Source organism: Pelodiscus sinensis, chromosome 7, assembly GCF_049634645.1.
Source record: "Pelodiscus sinensis isolate JC-2024 chromosome 7, ASM4963464v1, whole genome shotgun sequence".
NCBI lineage: Eukaryota > Metazoa > Chordata > Testudines > Trionychidae > Pelodiscus > Pelodiscus sinensis.
The window spans coordinates 16,062,830-16,089,874 of NC_134717.1; the positions used below are offsets into that span (position 1 = coordinate 16,062,830).

General features: G+C 41.5%; 1 protein-coding gene across 11 annotated transcripts in view; it reads right to left on the reverse strand.

The window, feature by feature from the left end:
- The window catches only part of NCKAP5 (NCK associated protein 5), a 652,533-nt gene that overhangs the window by 194,037 nt on the left and 431,451 nt on the right, over positions 1-27,045 (reverse strand). For all 11 annotated transcript variants that reach the window (XM_075933271.1, XM_075933270.1, XM_025178765.2 and 8 more), the window contains one exon: positions 11,803-11,952. In XM_075933271.1, coding sequence (XP_075789386.1) covers positions 11,803-11,952 — 150 coding nt within the window. The remainder of the gene's footprint in view (positions 1-11,802; positions 11,953-27,045) is intronic.

Consider the following 27,045-nt stretch of genomic DNA (forward strand, 5'->3'; position numbering starts at 1 on the left):
TGGTTTTCAGAGAATTGCAAAGAGAACTTAAAAAAGAAAAAGAAAAGAAAAAAAAACACCAGGCTGGAACACTTAATACAGTCAGACCTAGTTATTTCATGCTGAATTATCCACAATGCATAAATGTCTGTGTATCACAGAGATTTGTAATAAACCTTCAAAACCTGACAGTATTTACCACAGATTTGTTAATTTAATTCCTGTTTAATCAAAACGACTATTGTTTTTAGGTTTAGATTGGGGCTACAGCCCTGTGTTTGGTAGTGCAGGGCTGTACCATTCCAGGCACCAGAGAAACTGTACTTTGGATACAGGTCCACCCACGGAGGGCAGCAAAGGGGGTAACTGCCCCAGTGCCCAGCAATTCAAAAGAGCTGAGGTTCCCGGCTGCCACTGCTTAGCCAGAGCACACAGACCCTTTAAATTGCTGCCAGAATGCTGCACAGCATGCTCCATGAAAAGCTTGAGGGGGCGGGAGGAGGGTGCCATGATCTGGGTGGCACTGAGGGCTGGCTGCCCCTGGCTGCTCCCCTTCCACCAGAGGCCCCACCCCTTCTGAGAGCATGGAACCTCCTCCCCACCTTGCCCAGAGGTCCAGTGATGTTGGTGGCTACCCTGTTTGGATAGATAGGAATACTCTCTCCAAGAAAATCCCTGTTTGCACAAACAGAATGAAACCTGGCTCTATTCACATGCCCCCTCGCACATACCCCTCAGGCTGGTATACAGGGTTCAGAGCCATGAACTTGATTGTCCCCCTGGCCCTTACTGAGGAACATGCTTTATGGTCAGGGGAGTCTATGAGAAGCAAGCAGTCCTAGGGTTCCCCAGAGCATGGAACTACTATTGTGGGAACCCTTTCCTTGCTTGCTTGACAGGTAGGCCCCAAGCTCTCACAAGGCTAAGCCCTTTGTGATACTCCTGCCTAGCCAGCGAGGACATAGTTACTAAATAAAGACTCAAAGAGCTTAAACTGAACACAAAAGTGAAATTCACAAGTAATCCAAGTGATCTATTAATAATACACAATACAAATGTTTTGCTGATCTTTAGCATTTTAGGTGGAGTTGTTAGCACTATCTATTATTAAGGTTGTCTCAAACTTCCAACACGAAGATCTAGTTTTCAGTTGCTTTTCACTTTGCCAAACTTTAACCATTTGGGCTGAAATATTCCATGCCAGATGTCTGCCTGAAACAGAATTTTGTTTGGAAATTTCAGCTACAATGGGTCAGTCATGGAAAAACACATTGATTTTACCATGTTAAAAAACTGGCAACTTTTTTAGTGCAGCAGGGACATGACATTTGGCAGGCTTTTGAATCAGGGATGTGCTTTTTGCCATTCCTGTAAAATTTCACCCAAATTTGACCAAGTAAGAAAAATCAGCTTGCACATGCTCAGTAGAGACTTGGTAGTACTTTTCAGCTAAATTCCATCAACACTGGGCATGGCCCAACTTGGGGCTAAGTAGAACTTTCCCTGCAATTGCATTTAGGGATGCTATGGGCCAGTGCCAGGCACCAGAACTCAAAAAAGGAAGCCTCTCTCCCCTCTGCTTCCAGAGACCCTTCAGCTAGGCCCCAGGAAGCATGAAGGAGAAAACTGCTGTATTTGAATGTAGACAGGAGAAAAGCTGGAGTTGAGGACAGTGGGGCAAGTTGATTGGATCAAAGAGCTGGGGAAGATGGGGCCAGGGACTGGAAGCTGGTGGTGGGCAGAGGGAAACTGGGACTAGGACTTAGAGTAAGAGGAGATTGGGACTGGCTGGGCAAAGAGAAGACAGGGGTTATGTTGAATTAAATAGTTTGTGATCATGCAACTGGAAACTGTATTATGATGAATACGCACAGGGGAGTCTCAAATTAAGGTTCCAAAGGCAGCCTTAATTCTAGCATTTCCTAACTTCGGAGTGACTTCTCAAACTTAATAATGCTCCTTTTCACATGGAGTGTGTTGCATGGGGGTTGATGCATGTTCAAAATACATTATGTTGGCCAGGGTGTCCTGACTGCCTTAAAAAAACCTCCAATTACTCTTGTGCTAAAAGCAGATAAAAAAAATGAAAACCATCCAAAGAGTTGCATTACTCTCCTTACTTCATTAATTTTTATCTTTTTTCAGAAGTCCACATACACAATGAAGTTATCAATGAAATTACTTTTGCTTTGTAAGAGTTATAAAGTGTTTGAGCATAACTGCTGCAGAAAATTAAGTGAATTTCATGAACAGCTAACTAGGAATGCTGATGTCACAGAGAGTTTTGATATCCAAGAGATCACAATTTGACATGAATTTCAACTACACAGAGTGGGGTATAATGGATTTTGAGCCATTTGTTATTTGTCATCTCTTTCATTTGATTACAAATGTATAGTATTTGCAGGCTTGGAAGGATTCAATTTAAATCATTAGTCATCAGTAAATGTCAATTTGCCTCCTGACACAAAAAGGGAGAGGAAAAAATATCTACAAAAAGTAGAGAGTGACCACAGCCTCCCCCACACTTAGCGCCTGTCTTCAAGGTCTGGTAACAGATCCCTGCTGTTAGTTCAGACGCACAGGTAGTCCAAGTTGCTCTGCTGTCAAGGCCCTGCTCACTCAGGCTACGTCTAGACTACAGGCTTCTTTCGGAAGAAGCTTTTTTTCAGAAGAAACCTTTCGAGAAAACTTCTTCCAAAAGAAAGCATCCACACTGCAAAAGTGCATCGAAAAATCAATCTGCTTTTTCTAAAGAGAGCATCCAGACTGAATGGACGCTCTCTCACATGAAAACCATCACTGCTATGGATGGAATGGCCATTAGGGTGCCTATGCTTTTTCCTCTTTCCTCTTCTTCTGAAAGAACTTCCTCTTCTCTGTCCACATATGCCTTCTTGAGAAAGAGCTCTTTTGCAAAAAGACTTCTTCCTTGTAGAATGAGAATTACCAATACTGGAAAAACCTCTCTGTTCTTTCAATTTTCTTGCTGAAGAATGCAATTGCAGTGTGGATGTTCCTCAAGGTTTGTTGGGAAAATGGCCATTTTTCTGACTAAACTCTGTAGTGTAGACATACCTTCATTCACCACCCAAGAATATGGGGTATGGGCTTAGATGTTCAGAAGAGAGGTGATTTTCCTCTTTGTCATGTGCCTGACCTGGGAGTTTTGCCCCACTCAATCAGGACTGCATCCTCTCCTCTACGAAAAGATCTGAGATTATTGGTTGGTTTTTTTTTTTTTAGATTCAACCTCCTAGCTGTGAGAACTCAAGACTTTATGGGCAAAATTCTGTAATTTAGACTTTTGAATTAGATTTCTTACAAACATATAAAGCTTTAAATTTTTGAATCTCAATATCTACTACCATTATATAATTATTGCCTGACCCACTGCCCCTTAATGTCATGCCACTGAGAAAATTAAAATAATAAACAAGTGCTTAAAAATCACATTATCCATTAAAATAAAATATAATAAAAAATAAATCTGCCAAGTCTTAGAGTATTTATCAGTAGGTTGAAAAAAGAATTGCTGTGACTAATACAGGGTGTATAAAGATCATTAAAAGGGCAAATGAGAGAATACTAAACTTTGTCAAAGAGCACATAACACCTCATCTGGAAAAAATAGCATCTTGGGTAGGGTGGCAGTAAAAACACTTTTAGTAAATTGCTCTGTATTGTTCACTGAGAAACATACACTGTTGTAATGTGGTGGTTTATTCAGCAAAGTACTCAACAGCTAATGAGGAAAAACAATTGGATTCCTAAACTCATTTTGTCCCTTTTAGCAGCATATTACTTGAGAATAAAATTTATATTTGTTTTTGTGAAAGTAGGCTCTTTGCTGGCCAGGCCTCTCGCGCGTATTGCGATCCAAGCAAAAGGTCAACTTCCCCTTGATGAAAACCCTTACACTATGTAACTTAAAGGTCAGCGTCGAACAGGAACCAAAACTAGACCCAAAAAGTTCATGTAAAGTTCGTGCTGGTTGTGCTGACTGTGCCATGCCCGATAAGGCAGAAAAGGAAAAACAGGAAACCATCTCACTCCCTTACTCCTGTCACTTAACAGACAGGGTCTGCTAGCCTATCACAAAAAGCGCGCAAAAGCTTTCTCTATAAAACAGCTTCCACTCCTGTATCAAATTGAGGCATCCCGAATAAACATTGGATGGCAGAATATGAGCCAGGCCCAAGGACTGATCACCCGAAGGCCACCTCCCACTCACCAAACCAGAGTTCCTGTAGAGCGTAACGTATACCAACTATGCTGTTGTTACTATTGTACTTTGTGTTTTTTCTAAGTGTGAGTATTGCTATCTAAACTTAGTTAAAAGTTTTGTTAAGTAGTATTGTTAAGAGTTTTAGATAAGTAATTAGACTTATGAGTAAGATTAATGTAAACATAACTGTTGATAATCCCTGGTCCCTTATTGACAACTATTGGGACTTAGAAAAAGCTCAGGGAATTTTCATTTATTGTATTGCACTTTGCTTATTGCTCCTACTAATAGTTATTTGGCGGCCACGCATGTAAGAGACTAATAAAGAAAAACTATAATTGGAAGTATTCTAATAAAAGTTTAAAAGATATTTAGTAATAGTTTGCCTGTTTCTGTGCCTCCCTGGGACTAGCCACATTTCCAAACCTTTTACTTTTAACCACAGTTTTTACTCTAGAATGGATACCATGCTCAGCATCTGTTCCCCGTCCCCCCCCGTCCCCCCGGCTTCATCATAGCTGCCATTTTGCACAAGACCATTCACGAAGAAAACCATTATTTGCTCCCAGATAATGTGGTGATGTTCAGTATTCAAAATACTATTAGCATCCAAAGAATTCATTTCCTGTTATGTAACTAGAACATAAGATTATTTTTTCCTATGTGGGTAGCAAAAAAGAATAACCCATCAGTACAGGCAGTCCCCGGGTTACGTACAAGATAGGGACTGTAGGTTTGTTCTTAAGTTGAATTTGTATGTAAGTCGGAACTGGTACATATTGTAGGGAAAACTCTAGCCAAACATTTCTCCAGAACTCAGTTTTATTCTCCCACACCTCACTTCCCTCAGTCCTTTATTCTCAAGCTGACGTGTCTGCTGAGAAAAGCCACTCTGCGTCTCCCTGGTCTGCTGGGGTGGGGCGCTAGCTTTGCGTCTCCCTGGTCTGCTAGTGTGGGGTTGCCTCACCCCGTTTGTAAGTAGGGATCCGATGTAAGTCGGATCCATGTAACCCGGGGACTGCCTGTATGTTTCTTTGGGGTTAGTGTGTCAACTCCTCGGTTTCAGGATGTTGCTCCCCAAAGTCTATAGCACTGTATACAGAAAAACCTTTTTTTGCTAGTAGTTCAAATTATTCCCTAGATTAAGGATAAATATATTATTTTCTTTAGCATAAAGAAAGCACTCTCCAGCAACGGGATGACGAGGAAGGGCTAGGGAGCTAAAGAAAGAACTCTGTGCACTCTGTGAATTTCTCAGACGTTGAAATTGTATATTTGGCCAAATATGTGAAAACTTTCTTGATACTTTTTTTGATGATCCCTTCTCTTAAAATATGTGGTGAATTCATGAGTCATTATCAAACATTCTCTGAAAGAACATGTGTGGGGGAGTGAGGTGGGGTATAAACCCCACATTAGAATGGAAGGGGTTAAGGAGCAGTTCTGGGCCCCTGTAACTCTGCACTCCCTCCCCTCTCCAAACCTGCAGAACATATTCAAGTAGGAGGAAGAACTTTAAGGGAGCCAGACAACTCAGATGGGGGATTAGGGCAGATCTACTCTGCAAGCTCCAGACCAAAGCTGCCAGAAAAGACTCTGCTGGGCAAGAAGGGAATACCAACTGAGCCTAGGCAGGCTGAAGGTTCGGTTACCTTTTTTCCTTCTTTGTGATATTCAGTTGGACTTTGAGACAGGGGTAAGGGAGAGGCCCAAGGGGGGGCTGGGTGACTGACTTTGCTTGTGTCTCATAGGCCCAGTGGAGTGGAATGTCCCAGAGTCCCTTATCAAACACCCTTGTCATATGGAGAGATAGCTGTCAGTTCCAATCCTCCCAGAAGTAAGAAGAAGATGGAGATGCTGAGAGCTTCATGAGAAGGACCAGCCAACTGCAGAGACCTGTAGATAAACTGAGGATAGTCTCTTGTAATAGTGATGTGGGCCCCTCTCAATGTTTCCTATAATCCTTTCCAGTGCTTTTTTTTTGTAAGAAAAAAGATGCCAGTACTCCCAGATCAAAGTTGTTGAACAAAAAACAAAACAAAATAAACAAAACTGCGCGGGGGGCTGAAATGCAGTCATGGACCCTTTAAGAGCCACATGTCCCGAGTGACCTTCTGTTGGGAGTCAAGCCACCCTAGGAAATAGGTGCCACTATGCCCGAGGGAAATGCCATTCAATTAAAGTATGATGGGTCCGCATACCGTCACAAAAAAATCACTGTTCCTTTCTTTCCAGGTGCAGATTTATTCCATCCATGTGCACAATAATTTTTCATGTGCACCTCCCCATGCACACCAGTAAAAACAAAAACCTAGCTGTGGGCACTCTGTTAATCAACTGGCCATAATTTGAATACCTCCTGAATGACTGCACCAGCATCCCGCTTACAGGGAACACTGGTCCCTCTGTAGTTTGTTGAACACTGTTGCCCTGAAAGAGGGGATGAGCTAAACTAGTGACCCAGCTGGAGGACTGTGTTGATACACACCAAAGGGTAGTTTAGATCAGTTCTGGAAGAATTGCTGAAAGGAACTGGTCCAGGAAGGGGAAATTGAGGGCCTAATGACTTAACTACTAGGTGAAACCTATGGTAAGCCCAAATCCTAGCACTCCATACATGCATGTATACACATATGCAAACAGCATAGTTGTGAAAATATTTATATATTGCAAATACTGTTAAATCATACACACTATATTTCTTCCAACTTTTGAAATAACATTTTGTCATGGAGCTAAACATATTGAGTGGGATTTTTATGAGGAGGTGTTCTAACTAGGGTAACTTCCAAAGGAATTAACAGAGCTAGGAAGATAAACAAGCATGGCATTGGAAAAGGTTCAGAAAAGGGCAACAAAAATGATTAGTGGTTTGGAAGGGATCCCATATGAAGAGAGATTAAAAAGACTTGGACTTTTCAACTTAGAAAAGACAAGACTAAGGGGGGATATGATAGAGGTCTATAAAATAATGACTAGCATGGAAAAAGTGAATAAGGAAAAGTTATTTACTTATTCCCACAATAGAAGACCTAGGGGGTCACCAAATGAAATTAATAGGCAGCAAGCTTAAAACAAACACACACAAGTTTTTCTTCACTCAGCGCACAGTCAACCTGTGGAACTCCTTGCCAGGGGATGCAGTGAAGGCTAGAACTTTAACAGAGTTCAAAAAAGAGCTAGATGGATTCATGGAGGTTAGGTCCATCCATGGCTTTTAGCCAGGATAGGTAAAAATGGTATCTCTACCTCTGTTTCGCTGGAGGTGGGTGACAGGGGAGGAATCACATGAGGATTACCTGTTGTGATCCCTCCCTCTGAGGCATTAATATAGGCCACTGTTGGCAGAAAGGATACTGGGCTACATGGACCTTTGGTCTGACCTCGTATGGCTGTTCTTATGTTACATTCTCATGTTGAAAACACATTACAAATCTGTGATATAAAATTATTTATAATCAGATTACTTTATTTTTGCTTTTGTTTGATAAGACGACATGCATTTTGAAAATTCGCATCTCACACTATGTCCAAAATTAGCTACTCTTATTTTGCTGCTTGGTCTACCTATACTTAGTATCTCTATCTCATTATTAATCTATAATGCTATTTAAACTTTTAAAATACCAGTTTATTTGAGATCAGTGTTGAGGGTCTTTACATTCCTTATTTTGGGGATGCACCTCTATTCAGGAAAGGCCTAGAGTAAAGCCAATGAAACTTAAGCACTTAAACAAGTATTTTCCCGAATTGAGGCCTTAGACCTAATTTTCCACTAAAGGTAACAAGTAGTTTTCTTTGTATCATGCTCACAAAGAAAGCAGGAAATGATATTACTTACTTCCATACCACCCAAATTATACTTACATAAATGATATATGTGATTAATTTAACCAAAGTGAAACACACACACACACACACACACACACACACACACACACCTGAGAAAATTTAAGTGTTTTGATAGTTAGTAAATAAAAATACTCTACAGCATATAAAAGGTGTACTTAACTACTCATCGCAGTGTTTACACACAGGGGTTTACTCTGTTTTTTAAATCCCTGACTAATGGGACATGTCACATTGTGCTAGGGTTCATTGCATAATATACCATGTCAATTATTTCTTGGTGCCTTCTTCTGATATTAATGTACGCTAATGCCAGCAATCTACTGCTTGTACAGATAAATATATAATGAAAATATTTTCTTGTAATACATTTTTCCCCCCCAAAAAATGCTATGGGTACAAATATGCACTGGAGCAACAAATACCTTTTTAAAAAGGAATCAGCTCCTCCAAATAGTGGTCCATTGATCAAAGGCTGGACAAAACATTTCCAACAAAACTGTCCCAGTGAAAAATTGCGTTTCCAACAAAGGAACTTTTTTTCAATTAAAACTGCCTGCTTTCTGCAGAAATTTTGAATTTTTACCTTATACGTTTTGGCCAAAACTGCAAACACTCAGCCAAAATTGGATTTTTGCTGAAAATTTTCCAGTTCCAGTTTTTCTAAATCTATCCACAGAGGGAAAGTAATATTCATGAGCTTTGCTTATAGGCATAATCTTAATGTGTAACACTGCACAGATGGATGAACTAACTTTACTATGTGCTTTATTAGCCTTGCTAATTTCATGAATCATGTTTGATAATTGTAATAATTTGAATACTCAAGATGAAGGAACTTGCTAATTGCTCAACTGTGGATATAATGTTAAATATCCATTTTCTGTTTTTTTCAATGTATTAATGAAATACTAACATTAATTACTCTCAGAATACTAAAGGCTGAGAACAGCTAATTGCAAGTAACTGAGAAAATGTATGTCCCTCGATTAATAAACCAAAGAGCATTCAGCCTTTGACATAAAAATTTATACCCTCCAAGAAATAACAAGGGCAAGGATATATAACACTAAACCAACACACAATTAACAACACTTTGTTTTAATTATCTTTGGGCACAATTAATGTTGGCTCTTCAGTTCATTTTTCTTCTCTGACTGCTCATTAGACTATTTATGTAGATTAATTCTTGAAGTATTGGTATTTGCTAATACCTATGTGTGTGTTTGTTTTTTACAAGCTACTGCACAAAGCTGACATCAGTGAGGAAGCCTATTAACTGACCTCTCAGACACAAATTCTGTCTATCCATAATGTTATGTTTTTTTCCTTCCAGGCAGGTTGCAATAATTGATAAATACTGAATGGTTTTTATCAGTTGAAAGGACACAAAGGTCATGAAGATTGACTGAAAACAAGACTAAGGGAGCTCTGAGAATGCAAATTTGGAAAATTTCAAGAAACCTCAACTCACTCAACACAAATGATAAAATTAAGACTGAAATAAACAAAAACCATTATCCAAGTTGTATAAACCTAAGAAAAATACATACAGCATAATGAAGCAATAGTTCTGTGTAGGATTAACGAGAATTAACATTTAGCATTTTTATTTTAGTAATATTTTGGTCTAGGTCTTAAATAAGAAAATATATTTACAGACATAACTATAGAGACCTTGTATAATTTTAAGTGAGGACTATGTTTTGACAGTCTGCTGCAGCCCCTCAGACTCTCATTCTAGATAGGGTGTCCTATCAGCCGCCAAGTCTTTATACTGCAACTTAATGCTCAGGGCAACTTATGCCCAGTAGCCACAGCATCAAAACATTCCTCTTTTTGTTCAGAAGGGAGGGGGCAAGAAGAGGGTGCTGATGGGTGTCAGGCCAGGGGAGAGGAGCAGGGTGCTGATGGGTGTCAGGCCAGGGGAGAGAGAGTGGGGAAGCTCAGACAATACCTGGGAGTCTCCAAAAGATGAGTATCTCTTGGAAGGATCTGCAGGCAGTGCTGAAAGAAGCACACATGCGGCTCCTTTAAGAAATCCAGCCACTCCTGATCCTCCGTTGCCATCTTAAACCCCTACCTCCCGACCCTCCCTCCCTGGTGCTCAGGGGAAGGAAGGCAAGACAAGAAAGTGCGGGAATTGCTGTAGGGAGGGGAGAAGCAGCTTCCTGAGAAGCTGAATCTGGTGCGGAGCCATAGGACTTTTCCCTCATTCCCTGCCACAGGAAGCCGGCTTTGGCTCCTATTTTGCGAGGGGCGGGAAACTATAGCACCAGGGCGGGCTACTTGCTGTGGGTGGAGGGGACCAAGAGGGAGCTGGGAATACTGCATTGAGATTGACTGGTAGTGCCTCAGTAATCAACCAGTCAATCGCGATCAACTGTTTGGTGACCACTGTAATAAATCAATCTCCGCCATGTGAGGGTATCTGAGGCGGGGTTGGGGAACCTGGGCCCTCCTTCTCCACCAGGTCCCAGCCCACAGCCCTGTTAGGAGTGGTATGGTCCACTGGTAATTCATCAGGGAACCCCATCACAACATGTGGAACTCTTGGGGAGCAATTCTCCACCCTGGCCTACTTCCTACCCAGTTCTTAGAAGAAGTCCTCTCCATCTTTACACTCGGGTCTGGAGGCTCCTACTGCAGTCCCTCTTGGCTGGGCTGCTGCTGTTTGGTCTGGTTGTGCTTCCTCACCAGGAGCTCCTACAGTACCTCCTTCTCCTGAGGCAATCAGCCCTAACTGAGCAACTCCATAGGTTTTTATGGCCAGTCTCCAGCTGGAGTGTGCCCAGCAGGACTGTGGGGGTGGGACCCTCGCAGCCAACTGGGCCAGGTTAACTCTTTCAGCCCGTGTGCGGCTGATGCATCCTGTCACAGATCTGAACACACCTACCATTGCTTATGTTTTATTTTTGTTTTACAGATCCTCCAGGATACTAACACTGAACTTGATTTTTAATCAAATCAAACAAATCAAGCGAGTATGTTTTAATCAAACAAATCAAGTAAGTCTGTTATGTGGATTATGAAACACAAACAGATAGAATTTTTCTGTTTGCTTAAACCAGAAATCTATAGCTCCAATGACTGAATCTTTTCCCTTCTTTTTCTCAGTCTCTACTCAGGCAAATCTCCTGTTGAGCATTCATGTACTGTAATGCTGAACCACTGTATATGAACCTGAATAGACTACAGTGAACTAAGTGCTGAATAAGAATTTCATTCTATGTTAGGTCCATTCTTTAATTCCAAACCTTGAGGTTATTGTGTCATATTTAATTCCATGCACACCAAACTTAGTGCAGTTATTCAAGTGCATTCTCCTTGGGGATCTATTAAGAATGGTCAGATTTTCTACAATAAGTATTCCAAACGCAACAAGTTCAGCAGTAAACATCAGGGTGAAGTTATGCTGTTTTAATGATGGCTATTAAATCACGTATGTTACACAGAAGTTACAAAATTAACACTAGAGACAAAATCAGAATAACAAAAATTTTAGTGTCATTGAGTTTCACTGAGTCTATAGCTTGAACTGAATTAAAATTATTTATGAAGTACTTTTTAAGGATATATGATCCTTGACATTAGAAAGAGTAGTTTCAAAATGGAACTTTCTGCCCATCCTGGATAAATGAATCATGATAAAAAATACTGTTACTTGAGTCTAAGTGAATGGAGAAAGACAGGATTTATATCACACTGATTCACACTATAAGAAGTGTAGTTATTTTATTTCTTACCTCCAGAGCTTTCAGTCGTTCTAATAGCAATTTTGTCTTTTCTTTTTCCTCTTCAGTACCGCTACTTTCACTTTTTGAATAATCATCTACAGCCATATGAATATTTTCCCTTTTTTCTTTGCATTTTCTGTCCTCTTCTGACAGTTTTTCCTAAAAAGATTAAGAATTTTTTTCATTATTATAAAGTCAGTAAAATTAGCTAAGTAACTGCTAGGAATGCCTTGGAATCCCCTTTGAGAGACCATAAAGGAGAGGTAATATGAATTATTGGACTAGATTCTGTTGTTGAAAGAGTTAAACTTGTAATCTACACAGAGCTTTCCTTCAGGACTTCTCAAAACTACTTCTTCTCAGAAAACCTAAAGACATATATAGCTTAAAAGCTTGTATCTTTCACCAAAACAAGTTAGTCAAATAAATGATATTTACCTTGTATCTCTAATACTCTGAGACCAACAAGGCTACAACAGCACTGAAAACAACATTGGAATTTTCTGTGCACTTTCAAAAAAGAGAAACTGTACATTGTTAGCAATGACAGTACTCATGAAGATTCTTTTGAATGAATTATGGCCTCAGTCCTACAAAAGGGTGTGCATAGGCAATTATACAAACCTGAATTCCCAGGGCAGTTAATAGGATTCTGTTCAGATGTAAGTGTCTGTCTTTTGCAGGTTAAAGGCAAGTCACCAGGGCCTGATGAAATGCATCCTAGAATACTCAAGGAGCTGATAGAGGAGGTATCTGAGCCTCTAGCTATCATCTTTGGAAAATCATGGGAGACAGGAGAGATTCCAGAGGACTGGAAAAGGGCAAATATAGCGCCCATATATAAAAAGGGAAATAAAAACTACCCAGGAAACTACAGACCACTCAGTTTAACTTTTGTGCCAGGAAAGATGGAGCAACTAATTAAGGAAATCATCTGCAAACACTTGGAAGATAAAAAGGTGATAGGGAACAGCCAGAATGGATTTGTAAAGAACAAATCATGTCAAACCAATATGATAACTTTCTTTAATCGGCTAACGAGTCTTGTGGATAAAGGTGAAATGGTGGATGTGGTATACTTAGACTTTAGTAAGGCGTTTGATATGGTCTCACATGATATTCTCATCAATAAACTAGGGAAATACAACTTAGATGGGGCTACTATAAGGTGGGTTCATAACTGGCTCGATAACCATACTCAGAGCGTAGTTATTAACGGTTCACAATCCTGCTGAAAAGGCATAAGTGGGGTTCCGCAGGGGTCTGCTTTGGGACCGGCTCTGTTCAATATATTCATCAACGATTTAGATATTGGCATAGAAAGTAAGCTTATTAAGTTTGCAGATGATACCAAGCTGGGAGGGTGTAGCCAGACACAAAACCCCATCTTGTTTTTCCACGAACCCCATCTTGTTTTTCCCCCCCTCCCAGAGAGCAAGAGAAAGGCAGTCAGCCTTTGATGCCCTGGGAACACAGGTTTGCTGCCTGTCCCTGACTCTACCATAAACAGAAACCAGACAGTAAATGGGCTAGCTGACGACCCGGGGCCTCCCGTCGCCCTGATGGCTAGTACCAGTAATTGACACGCCTGCACTGTCCCAGGAGAGGAATCTTCGCCCATCACATACCAGAGGTGCCCATTGTCTGCATTTTCCCAGGTGTAAATTATGCTTTGCACCCTTCGTGGGAAACTTGGCGTTCAAAGCCATTTTTCCTAATTGGCCACTTGAGCCCAGGAAGAAGCCTAAATGACCCAAGGGGTATAAAAGAGGTTCAGCAGCCCACCCCATTTGAGCTCCAATCATCTATACCTGCTGGCAGGTATTGATTGTCTCCCGAGGTCTGTGGGACGCCCAACCTCGCCCTACTTCTTCCCGAGGGATTGAGAGAAAGACGCTGGCCACGCCAAGTCTGGAACGCAGGGGTGAGAATATACCTGCTATGTGTCTATTTTGCATGCATTTAATAAGAGCTCAGAGAACCAAAAGGGTTCATGGTACCTGTAAGTGACTTATTAGTGTAATTTCTGTCCTGTCCTTTGTAGTGTCTGTGTTATCTGTAACACAGCAGTAGCATTTAACAACTAAGTTTACCCTGTAACAATAAATAGTAACTGTTTAAGCTTTAACCTGACTCCTTCAGTTGCTGTAACAGAACCAAGCACAATTTAAAAGAACTTCAGCCGGTCATAAGGGACTCACTGCCCTGACCGTCGGCTGACAGAATTGGCGTAGTCGGCAGGATTGTGCTACTGGTTCACATACAGCAACATGAAGCCTGTCATGATAGACATGGATTTTAGTGGTATAGAGAAAGGGTTTGCCCAGGAAGGTTGGGGCAACCCAAAATTGGATAGAGAAATGTTAGAAGAGGATTGGGGAAATCCTGAGGAGTTGTGGGTGCACTTCTGTAAGTATAGAACTGCCTGCAAGCTAAAGAATGGGACAAAGCCTGAGTCTGTGGAAAGGAGCCACTTTCCATTTAGCAAGAAAAACAGGATCAGGCCCAGACAAGCAGGCAGAAATGGAAAACAGGATCAGGCCCAGGCAAGCAGGCAGAAAAGGAAAACAGGATCAGGCCCAGACAAGCAGGCAGGTAACAGATAAGATTGAAAGCCTTGTGGAGAACTGAGAAAAAGGCTGTAAGTACTGGAAATCTAAATCCTTAAACATACTTACAAGTGTAATATCTGAAACAAGGCCAGTTTTTATTTTAGAGATAAGAAAGTGTTTTAAGAAAAGAGAAACAGAAAATTTAAACTCTGCAGAGAATGGAGAGAATTGAGCAGTTGTGCAAATGCTAAAATGGTGTAGATAGAAAACTGTGGTTTCTTTACAGTCATTCGGAAGGAAAAATGGGCCCTTTTTCCAAAGGAATGTCTGTAAATAATCCAGGCAAATTTGACTCAAATCTGTACATTTGATTAGAGAAACTGCTAAAAGAACTCTAAAGGGAGGAGGTTCTATTGGAACTGAACTACCCCAATGAATAAAAAGGGAATGTAATTGTTGTACAGCTATGTAGAAATAGTGTAAGAAAGGTTCAGAGAGAATGTATGTGTATCTGTGTGTAGATATATATATGTATAGTGTAAATAATATGAAGTTTTAAGGTCCAGTAATCTTGTTTGTTTGTAGGTTTAAAACAAATTGGTTTGGTTTACTTTTAGTCCAAGTTGTTAAATGAAGGTACAGAAAAACTGCAAACAAACTAAAATGCTGTGAAAGCTCCAGGAGCCACACCAGGTTGTGATTTCCTTTGTGGTGCAAATGCCCTAGCTGGCAGCACAAAGAAGCTTTGCAGGTAATAGCTAAGTTTGATTAGCAAACTACCTGAGACCAGAAAGTTCAAATTGTAGCCCTCCAGAAAGAAAGAAAAGTGAGGTATTGGTATTGCTATTTTAGTCCCAATAGCAGGTTGGGTATACTAGAAAGGTTTAAATGTAAGCAGTCTTTTAAGAAGGCAGAGAGAAGACTGAGAAATTGGCATTTGTAAAAGATGTTACCCCTTTTGAACAAAATCTTGCAAAGGTTCGGGCATAGCCCTTGGTCTGATCAAGTGTTAACTGCTTGTCCATACAATTTCAGACCTAGAAGACAAATTGACTAACTATTTGTGGATATGTAAACCCTCAACTTCAAAGGAGAGGGAAACAGCTGCAGCTTTTGTCTTCTATGGAAAACCTGTAATGAGGTGTTCTTCCAAACTGACTGAATAAGAATGCAAACATGAAACTGGAAAAATGTAAAAGCCTCTGCTGCAGAAGTGGAGAGGTAGAAATGCATGTCCCTCAGTACCCAGACAGAGCAAGATTCCCTTAAGGATGGGTGCTGAGAGTTAAAGCAACTCTCAGATGTATTTATTTTTTCTTCCCTCAGGAATATGCTTAAGAAAAGGACAAGGAGGTATAAGGCTTAGTGAACAAGCTCACCATCCTTACCAAATTAATAGTAGACAAACATGTGTCATTGTAAAAAGTCATTTAGCAGGAATTAGAATGGACCATAAAAAGGGGAAGGCAAAAAGTTTGGAGCCCTATAGGCATAGCTGAAGGAATAAGGCAGACATTAAAAAGTTACTAGAGATAAAAAACATTTTTAAAAAAACAAAGCAAGTAATTTGAGGAAATGTGAAAATAAAAGGTGAACTCCATGGGAATGTGGAAAGAATTAAGCAATGGTAAAAATATGTAAAGGGAAATCTTGTTTTAAAAATAACACCTTGTTTCTTTGCAGCCTCTTCCTTAAGCACTGTGCAAACCATGTAGGCAAAGAAACAATCAAATGTAAACATTTTGTCTATGAACACCTTTGTTAAATCTGCAAAGGAAAATTAAGGATTCTACTAAAACTTAATTGGTTAACTGCATAAAGAATGAGCTCTATATATTGTAACTCTATTTTGTGGGTTTCAAATAAACTAGTTTTATTATGTTTTGGATAATGTCCTCTTGCTTAAAATTGCAAATAGACAAGGCACAAATTGGTTAGTGCTTCTGTTGGGCATTCAACTTTTAAGAACATTTAACTTTCTAAAAACCAAATTATTAGTTTAGAAATTCAAGCTTTGAAACTTAACTGTTTTTTTTCAAGGCTGACTTGATAACACTTTTGGCTTCAAAGAAAAGTGAACAGAGAAGGCTGCTGCTGTCTCAGCAGACTTACACTAACTCCTGTGTTATATGGGCTGGAGCCACCCAGTGGATAACTAACTGGGAAATAAAAGGAAAACCTGTTTGGAGATTGGAATATTAAAAATGGATATACCACTATGCAACCCAAAATAAGTTAAGCATAGGTCATGTGGCAGCTCACCAAAAGAATAACACCCTGACTGCACAGCTAAATAACCTAGCAGATGCAGCAGTACAAATTTTTGCTGCCCAGGTGGATTGGAAACACCTGTACATTTGGCTACATGAAACCTTGGGACACACAAAGAGCTGGTGCGGCAGGCACATGCCAGGGGGTGGCCTATCACCCACAAACAAGCCAGAGATCTGGTACAAGCTTGCACCCTATGTGCTGAACTCAGGAAACATATAACAGAAAGGCAATGATTTGCCAGGCTAAGAGATGGAAAAATACTATGGGCAACCTGGCAAGTAAAATATATTGGTACACTACCCACCAGTAAGCAAGGGTGGAAGTATGTTTTAACTGGAATGGAAATTGTTTCAGGAATTGGTTTTTGCTTACTCAACCCCAGTGGCAACAGGGTTGTTTACAGTCATGGGACTAAACCACTTAATAGCCCTGGTCCCAACACCCCAATTTGGGAACACAAACCCATGTACTGCACTCCTATAAGGGAAAAGGAGTCTGGACAACTGCAGATGCTGGGCTAACACCAATAACCATTACTGAGGCTTGGATTGTATCCAAGACCGGCAAACCTTATGTTTTCTTACAGGAAACTGAGGCAATAGCCCTAAACAGTGCTCCAGTGGGACGGATCCCTCCCAATGCTGGTGTGGATCTGGGAAACCACCATGAACTTTTTGTATATATATACCGCTTGCTGTTGTAGCGCTTGCAACCACTGTTGTTAGTTACAGACTATTGAAATGAGACATGGTACTCCAACTCGCCATGGTCTTCTTCCTCATCCCAACTGCTACTGCTGTACCAGAACACCTTACTTGACTCCTCTACTGGACTGGGAATCGAGTTTGTCCTGCTCAGCCCAAATGACTGGTGAAACAAAGTGACATCTTCCGATGGGGACCGGTATGGTTCGATGACAGCGACTACCGCAATCCTCTAAATAACTCTGGGGGGAGGTCAAGGGGGGAGGCAAGGGAAGTGGCAACAAACGGTATGGGATAAGACATGCTGTAACTAAAAATGTAAAGCCTCATGGCTAGATTGTCTAGCCCAACACCTAGGACTTTCGTTAACTCCCTTCCTTCACTCTATTGTAAATACTATATTAACCATTTTACTTGTTGTAATTGCTTGCTGCATGTTTCTATGTATTGTTAGGCATTTTGTGTACACTGCTACCTCCTCTGCACAAATCTGGTATATGGCGTTGGGAAGTGATCCTAATCAATCCCTTGATCCAAATTATCTGATCAGACCCTGCTGATAGGGCGATTTTAGCTTCCTCCAAGGAGGGCAAAGGGTGCTGGCATCACCGCCATCTTGCGTTCTGGGACATAGTGAGGCGTGTCAAGGGGGTGGAATGTAGCCAGACACAAAACCCCATCTTGTTTTTCCACGAACCCCATCTTGTTTTTCCCCCCCTCCCAGAGAGCAAGAGAAAGGCAGTCAGCCTTTGATGCCCTGGGAACACAGGTTTGCTGCCTGTCCCTGACTCTACCATAAACAGAAACCAGACAGTAAATGGGCTAGCTGACGACCCGGGGCCTCCCGTCGCCCTGATGGCTAGTACCAGTAATTGACACGCCTGCACTGTCCCAGGAGAGGAATCTTCGCCCATCACATACCAGAGGTGCCCATTGTCTGCATTTTCCCAGGTGTAAATTATGCTTTGCACCCTTCGTGGGAAACTTGGCGTTCAAAGCCATTTTTCCTAATTGGCCACTTGAGCCCAGGAAGAAGCCTAAATGACCCAAGGGGTATAAAAGAGGTTCAGCAGCCCACCCCATTTGAGCTCCAATCATCTATACCTGCTGGCAGGTATTGATTGTCTCCCGAGGTCTGTGGGACGCCCAACCTCGCCCTACTTCTTCCCGAGGGATTGAGAGAAAGACGCTGGCCACGCCAAGTCTGGAACGCAGGGGTGAGAATATACCTGCTATGTGTCTATTTTGCATGCATTTAATAAGAGCTCAGAGAACCAAAAGGGTTCATGGTACCTGTAAGTGACTTATTAGTGTAATTTCTGTCCTGTCCTTTGTAGTGTCTGTGTTATCTGTAACACAGCAGTAGCATTTAACAACTAAGTTTACCCTGTAACAATAAATAGTAACTGTTTAAGCTTTAACCTGACTCCTTCAGTTGCTGTAACAGAACCAAGCACAATTTAAAAGAACTTCAGCCGGTCATAAGGGACTCACTGCCCTGACCGTCGGCTGACAGAGGGGTTGCGACTAATCTGGAGGATAGGGTCATAATTCAAAATGACCTGGACAAATTGGAGAAATGGCCTGAGGTAAACAGGATGAAGTTTAATAAAGAGAAATGCGAAGTGCTCCACTTAGGAAGGAACAATCAGTTTCATACATATAGAATGGGAAGTGACTGTCTGGGAAGGAGTATGCCAGAAAGAGATCTAGGAGTCATAGTGGACCACAAGCTGAATATGAGTCAGCAGTGTGATGCTGTTGCAAAGAAAGCAAACATGATTCTGGGATGCATTAACAGGTGTATTGTGAGCAAGACACGAGAAGTCATTCTTCCGCTGTACTCTGCGCTGGTTAGGCCTCAGTCGGAGTATCGTGTCCAGTTCTGGGCACCGCATTTCAAGAAAGATGTGGAAAAATTGGAGAGGATCCAGAGAAGAGCAACAAGAATGATTAAAGGTCTAGAGAACATGACCTACGAAGGAAGGCTGAAGGAATTGGGTTTGTTTAGTTTATAAAAGAGAAGACTGAGAGGGGACACGCTAGCAGTTTTCAGATCTCTAAAAGGGTGTCATAAGGAGGAGGGAGAAAACTTGTTCATCTTGGCCTCTGGGGATAGAATAAGAAGCAATGAGCTTAAACTGCAGCAAGGGAGGTTTAGGTTGGACATTAGGAAAAAGTTCCTAACTGTCAGGGTAGACAAACACTGGAATAAATTGCCCAGGGAGGTTGTGGAATCTCCATCTGTGGAGATATTTAAGAGTAGGTTAGATAAATGTCGATCAGGGATGGTCTAGACAGTATTTGGTCCTGCCATGAGGGCAGGGGACTGGACTCGATGACCTCTCGAGGTCCCTTCCAGTCCTAGTATTTGATGATTCTATGATTATCATGAACTTTAAGAAACTACTTTCATTTTCTTTAAAAGCTGTTGCAACAAGAACAGGAGCTCAGCCTCTGAAATACCAAGCCAGTTTATCTAGCGACAACTGATATAGAGACTTATAAACTTAATTTATGACATCCTTTTTCATCTAGCACAGTGGTCACGAGCAACTGGTCTATCTATTTTGATCTCTGTCAGGGCATTGAGGCTGCTCCAGCCCCACATTGCTCTCAGAAGCAGCGAGCGTGATGCTGCAACCCTGTTACATGGCATCAGAGATCTTAGCACTGCACGTGCATGCTCACATCTCCCATTGGTCATGGGATTGGGTAACTGTGGCCAATAGGAACTAAGGGGGTGATGTTGTCAGAGTGGCAATATGTGGAGCCATGTGCCCCCCTGTCCTCCCATCCTCAGAGCCACAGAAGAGCGGACAGGCAGGAAGTCTGCTTTAGTCTCTCTGCACCACTAACCGGGAGCCACCCACAGTGTTTGTCACCTGGCCCAAGATTGCATCCCAAACATCCACTCAGAACCAGAACCTCCTGCACCCCAACCCCCTCCTGCACCCCAAATCTGCTCCAGCCCTGACCTCCTTCTCACAGCCAACACCCCACATCCTTCCCTCTGCCCCAGCCTGGAGCCCCCTCCTACACTGCAAACTCCTCAGCTCCAGCCCAGAGCCTGCACCCCTTCCTGAACCCCAACCTCCTGCCTCAGTGCACTGAAAGTGTATGAGAGTGGGGGACAGCGAGCAATGGGAAGGCAGGGGGTGGGAATGAGTATAGCAAAGCCTTGGGAAAGGGGCAGTGCATATCCTGGACTGCCCTAAATTTAAACAAAAACACCTGCATTTGGACATAAAAAGGTTGGAGACCAGTGATCTAGTGCCTATTCATGAATATAATATACAGTAGACTTCCGATAATCCGGAACCTATGGGACCTAGGTGGTGCCAGATTATCAGATATGCCGGAGTATCAGGAGGTACTATAAGCTGGTTATGTATATACTGTATACAGTATATACCGTATATAAAGTGTTCTTAACCCTTTTTATTGTACATACTGTATACAATATACTGTAATGTTTTAGTTCTTTTAACCCTTTTTTACCCTTTTTGCTCAGTTCGCTGCTGCTGCTGTTACCTTGTGACTCATTTTTTGCTGAAGCTCAGTCACTAGGCTCTTGCCATTTTGATGCCGGACTATCAGGAGTGCCGAACTACTGAATGCCGGACTATTGGAGTTTTACTGTAGTGAGCTCAGAACCTATTACTTGGCTACTACTTGGACATTATTTCAGCAGAGTATATAAACTAATAAGTAACTACAGATAATCAAATAACAGGAAGTTTTCAAAAGTGTCCTTTGAAAATAAATGAGGCTTAGTCTAAAGTGACATAGAGGCTTTTTAAAATTTTGCTCAATCATCTAGAAATTGTGCATTCAATTAATTTTACTTGATATGTGTGTTTTGGGGTTATAACTTGTAACTCATTTTGCTTAACTTCAAGCCCGGCTGAATGTCAGAGGCTGGAGAGGGATGGCAGGAGACAAATCGCTTGATCATTGTCTTCGGTCCACCCTCTCTTGGGCACCTGGTGCTGGCCACTGTTGGTAGACAGGATACTGGGCTAGATGGACCTTTGGTCTGACCCAGTATGGCCATTCTTATGTTCTTATGTAATGGAATCATCATTATTTAGGGCTAAATTGTCTCTTACCTTTACGCTAGAGAAAAAGGGTAGCAAGAAGCTGAGCTGCTCTAAGAGCAACCCAGGGAAAGAGCAGTATGGCTGTTCTTTTACTGCTCTTCCACTCTTTTCCCAGGAAGTAGTAACTGGATACCAATCTTTACCACTAGCAGATTATTACTTCCCTCAAACTAGGTAGGCTGTGCTGGGTGACATATTTAGATAGAATTGAGGCTCTACCCATCCATGAACCCATCAACTGAAGCTGCCCAACTCCATGGCGGAGTAGGCACATGTGAGAGAATACCAGGCATCTGGCCATGCTTCCTCTCAATACAGAAATGGGGAAAAGCCATGTAGGAATATGAAGGGAACTTTTTTCCTCATCATGCCCTTGTTCAGCCATGTGGCAAGGCCACTCTTGGCACTAATCATTTGTTGAGAATAAACAGTGCCTTTTATAATGTGAAGAAGAAACAGAGGACGAGGACTATCACCTCAAGAAATTTAAAATCTAAGGCCCCAAAGATTTCTCCACATGTATAACTTTATACACAAGGACAGTCCCATTGAGATCACTGGGGTTGTTCACTTGTGTTAAATATATGCATATGCAGAAGGGCTCTGAGGATTAGCACCTAACCAGGTGAATAAAGTGAGGCACACATAACATTTTACTGACAGTAGTACCATCAGTAGGTGAGTCAGAAATGTTATTTTATTTAAATATTGTTTTTGTTAAGTGATTAAGACTAGTGAGTTTTACAAGAAATCTGTAGAAAACATGAGTTTTAATGCTGGATCATACTAAGTTAGTTATGGATCTCATTCTACCATTAGAGACAAAGAATGTGGCAAAATGACCTGAGAGCAACAAACCCAAAGGAAAACTGAACTGAATGTGAGATATTGTGCAAAAAGAGGAAAAAAGAGTAAAGAAAAAAATATACTCCCCTCCCCACAATGATGATATTCATAAGACATACATGGTAGAATCTAGAAATCAATAAAAACAATGAGGAGTCCTGTGGCACATTTGACTAATACAAATACATATACAAGTTGAACCTCTCTAGTCCAGAACTCTCTGGTCCAGTAACATCCATCTCCGGAATTATTTTAGTTAGCAGATGTCCACTTATCATAGATGTGGCCAAGTTTACTATGGTCCCATAAAGTTTGTTTATAGCCAGCAGTCCTAGCTTTGTGTTCTGTGCTGTTAATTTAGTTCTAATTTACCCCTAAACGTCCTCCAACAGCCCAATAAGCAGCAGTGGAAGTGTTTCTAAGGCTGCTAGAAAATATGAGCTCCTGTGGTCTGGAAAGTTCTCTGGTTTGGAACTGATCAGATCCCAAGGATGCCGGACTAGAGAAGTTCAACCTGTAATAGTATGAGCTTTTGTGGGCAAAACCCACTTCTTCAGATGAACTTTAGTGGAGATCATCTGAAGAAGTGGGTTTTGCCCACAAAAGCTCATGATACTGTATACACATTTTTGTTCATCTTTCCAGTGCCATAGGACTACTCAGTGTTTTTAAAGTTACAGACTAACCTGTCTACCCTCTACTAAAAAGTTGGATTTGCATATCTGGCTGTGCATTCAGTCAATTTCTGTATTTTGTTTTTGTTTCTGCATAATTCGAGAACCCAGTTTCACACAAGTATGTGCTGGTGAAGGTTAACAACTGACAAATTGCACGTCTTGATAAAGCTGAATATTCTTGACATAAGCCACCTCAAAATGTAATCAAAGAAACTTCTTTAAATTTTTGTATTAATTGGCCATCTAAAGTGATTTCAATTAGGTTTTTATAATCTTGCATAGAAAAACTGGCTGGCTTTCCTGTTATACTTGTCTTAATGGATTTCAAATCCAGTTATTGTTGTCATTTATGGTTGGAAAATACTTCGTGATGTTTGTGTATAAATCACAAAGATGATCTGCAATGGCCAGGAAGAAGAGTACAGGAGAAAGCTTAGGGCAGAGTTGTCTGGCCAGGAGGAAGGGTACAGGAGGGTCTTGAGGCAGGGTGTCAGGTCAGGAGGGAGGATACAGGAGGGTCTTGGGACAGGTTGTCTGGCTAGGAGGGAGGGTACAAGAAAGGTCTTGGGGCAGGGTGCATGGCCAGAAGGGAGTGTACAAGAGGGCTCTTGGGGCAGGGTGCCTGGCCAGAAGGGAGGGTACAAGAGGGGTCTTGGGGCAGGGTGTCTGGCCAGAAGGGAGGATACAAGAGGGGGCTTGGGCAGGGTGCCAAAGCAAGCCAGGAATGCGGGCTCTGGGTGGGGGGAGGTGAGTGAGGGGGATATGGGTGCAGGGTCTGGGCATGAGGGGGGATGCTTACCTGGCTTGGCACCCTGCTGCAGCAGGGAAAGCCTCCAGGCAGCATGTTCTTGTTCCTGAAGGGGCGGAAAAGGAGGGAGGATTGGGCTACTGGATTAGATTCTCCAGTGGTGTAAACTGATATAACTCCGTTGAAGTCAATGAGGCTGTACTGCTTTAAAACAGTTAATGACCTGGCCTGCTGTTTCTACATTATTAAGTATGGTGTATAAATGGCATAAGTATCTCACTGATGATGCATCTTTCGGTTTAATACCTCAATTCTTATTGACAATAGAGCCAACAGCTAAAGACAGACCCAGCACAACCTCGAAATGGTAAGAGTTCTCGAATTACGTGGCGATATAAATTACTGAGGACATTGATCTATGAACCTTCACAATGCAACAATCTCACTGAGATTTGTCAGGAAGCCGGATTTAAAAAAGATGCACTAAGGGGGAGCAATTCAATTTCCCCTCCCCGCCAATACATTTAGATGAAAATGACAAACTGACATTGCATGAAACCTTGCTTGAATTTCAAAAGATACATTTCTGCTTTTCATTATGGTAAAAAGCTATTGTCCTTTCTAGTATTTCTGCCCAGGTAGTGTAAGAATCTTCTCATTAACAAAGACGCATTCATAATCCTAATTATAACTGAAACAACAGTAATAATATGTATCGAAGGAAACATAAAGGTCATACTTCCTTTTTGCTATGGTACTGGAGAAGAAATCTGACCATGTCTTGGAATTATACAATTTCATGAAAACCATTAGAAAAATACCAAGTTACTATTAAAATGTTTCATTTAATTACAAAACATTAAACAAAAAGAGTGAATGCTTAGAAATCACATAGTAGCAAATTCAGGTCCAAGAGGCTCTGAAATAGTCACAGGTGATAGCTTTCTTTCAGTAGGTGTGCTACTCCTATGAAGCATGAAAAGAAATATGCCTAGATAAAAAAGAATGTCTGGAAAGGAAACAAATATTTGATTTTCCTGTTGTTATTATTTATATTACAATAGTGCCTAACAGAAGTGGTGAGCCACAGTGCCAGGTACTGTACAAACATATAGCGTGACTGGATGTCTCAATTTGATAGGGACAGTCCAGATATTCACAGCTCTGTTTTATATAGGTGCTTATTACCCCACACCCTGTCCCAGTTTTTCATATTTGCTATCTGGTCAGCCTAAATATATATGCCAGGAGGTGGTACCTACTCTCTGGAGCTTAAGATCCAATTTGGCAGTTTACAGCCTGAGAATCCCCTGCCCTGACTTTTTGTCGGATAACAGAACATAATCATTGATCAGCTGTCAGGCATTAATAAATAGAGCACTGCATGTCTTAACATTAAGCCGCATGAGGCATATGAAAAACCATTTACATCACAGTACATTTCAGGATAAGAGTTGTTAGCAATAAAAGTAATTTACTCACTGTCATGAATAGGAGCTGCTAAGGAGAGTCTGACTTACCTGGAGAGTGAGGAAAGGGTTATGTAACTAAGGAGATGAACCTGAGGGACAGGGCTTCAGGCATTCAGCCAATGAAATTCAGATAGGAATTTTAAACTTAGAAAGGATTTTTTTCTCTCTTCCTTTGTTTTGAGATCAGTGCAGTTTTCCCCAGGTAGCAGGAGAGATAGGCTCTCCCAGGAACGGACCCCCTTGAAATGTGTAAAGTAGGGAAAAGTTTAGATAGTCCATTAAGTTTTATTGTTTTCTTTGTTTTGGGGTTTGGAAATCATGTCTGAGCTGGTTAATTGTTTCTCTTTTGTAACTAAGGATTACAGCCCAGTGATTCTCCCTGAGTCTATTTCACTCCATGGCTTTTAACACCCAGTCATTTACTATGTTTTCAACAGTAGTCTTGTTTTGATAATAAAAGTGGGTTTTTTTGATTAACTAGTATTGGTTGATTTTTGTGTCCTTAAATCAATGTGCTTAAGTTACCTGGGAGAAGCAGAGCCCCATTGTTCTCTGCAGACTACCTCTGTTTGTTTTCCCAACTCCAAGCAAAACGGAGATTGGAGCAGGGGGAAGAGTTTTGCCTCAGAGAGAGGGGTTCAAGTGACCTCTTCCCTGGAAAGGGCTTATTTTATATTTTCAATTTACACTTGATAGTGGCAACAAAATGATCGTCTTTCTTTTGTGTCTCAGGGAAACTGAGACTGGACAAGTTTGTCTCTGGGAGTTACAGAGACAGGTTCTTACAGAGTTTATTCTGCTAGCCAGGCCCCACATCTACACTTGAAGTGCCAGGTTGGGGAATTGAGCTGTAACACTCACCTTGTGCAGAAACGACGGTTCTCTGAGATGTGTGTCCCTGTGGATGCTCCATTCTCCTGGCGCTGCAGATTGGAGTTTTTCAAGCAGCATCTGGTCAGTCTGCGCATGCACGATGGGGGAGGGGTCACATAGTGTTTCCTCCTTTGCAATTTGTGAGCGTGGCCCATCTCCCTTCAGTTTCTTCATATACACCCTCTTGCATGAATGCCAAAACAAAGAATAGGGGAAGAAGGGTGGGTCATGGAACACCCATTGGGACAGTAATCTTGAAGAACTGTTGTTACTGCACAAGGTGAGTAACTGTCTTTTCTTCTCTGAGCGATGTCCCTGGGAGTGCTCCACTGTTGGTGACTACATAGCAGTATGCAACAGTGGTAGGCGGGTTTCAGATTAGCACTTATGTACAGATGAGAGAACTGCATTGGCAACAAAAGAACCTGTCTCCACTCATGTGGAGATCATGTAGTGTCTCATGAAAGTGTGATTAGATGACCAAGTGGCCATGCAACACATGTCCTTCAGTGGGACTCCCTTCAGGAAGTCTGTTGATGCAGCTACCGCTTGTGTGGAGTATACCCTGGGAGACATAGGGAGAGATGTACTTCAGAAGAAGAAGCATTGGGTGATGAACGCCATTATCAGCTTGGAAATACATTGCAATGAAAGTTACGTTCCTTGAGAGTGCTTGGAAACTGAGACGAATAGCTTCTGTGATTCGTGAAAGGGTCGTGTTTGGTTGATATGGAAGGATAGTACCCTCTGGACATCCAGGGTATGCAAGATAACCATCTCTTGGGAAACACGAGATTTTGGGTAAAAGGTTGGAAGGACGATATGTTCATTAATGTGGAAATCAGAACAGACTTTCAGCAAGAAGAACAGATGGGGTTAGAGTATGACCTTGTTTTTATGACATACAGTGTAGGGAGGGAATGTTATGAGGGAAGCAATCTCACCAACCTGTCTTGCTGATGTGATTGCTACTAAAAACACTGTCTTTGCCATTAATAGTGAG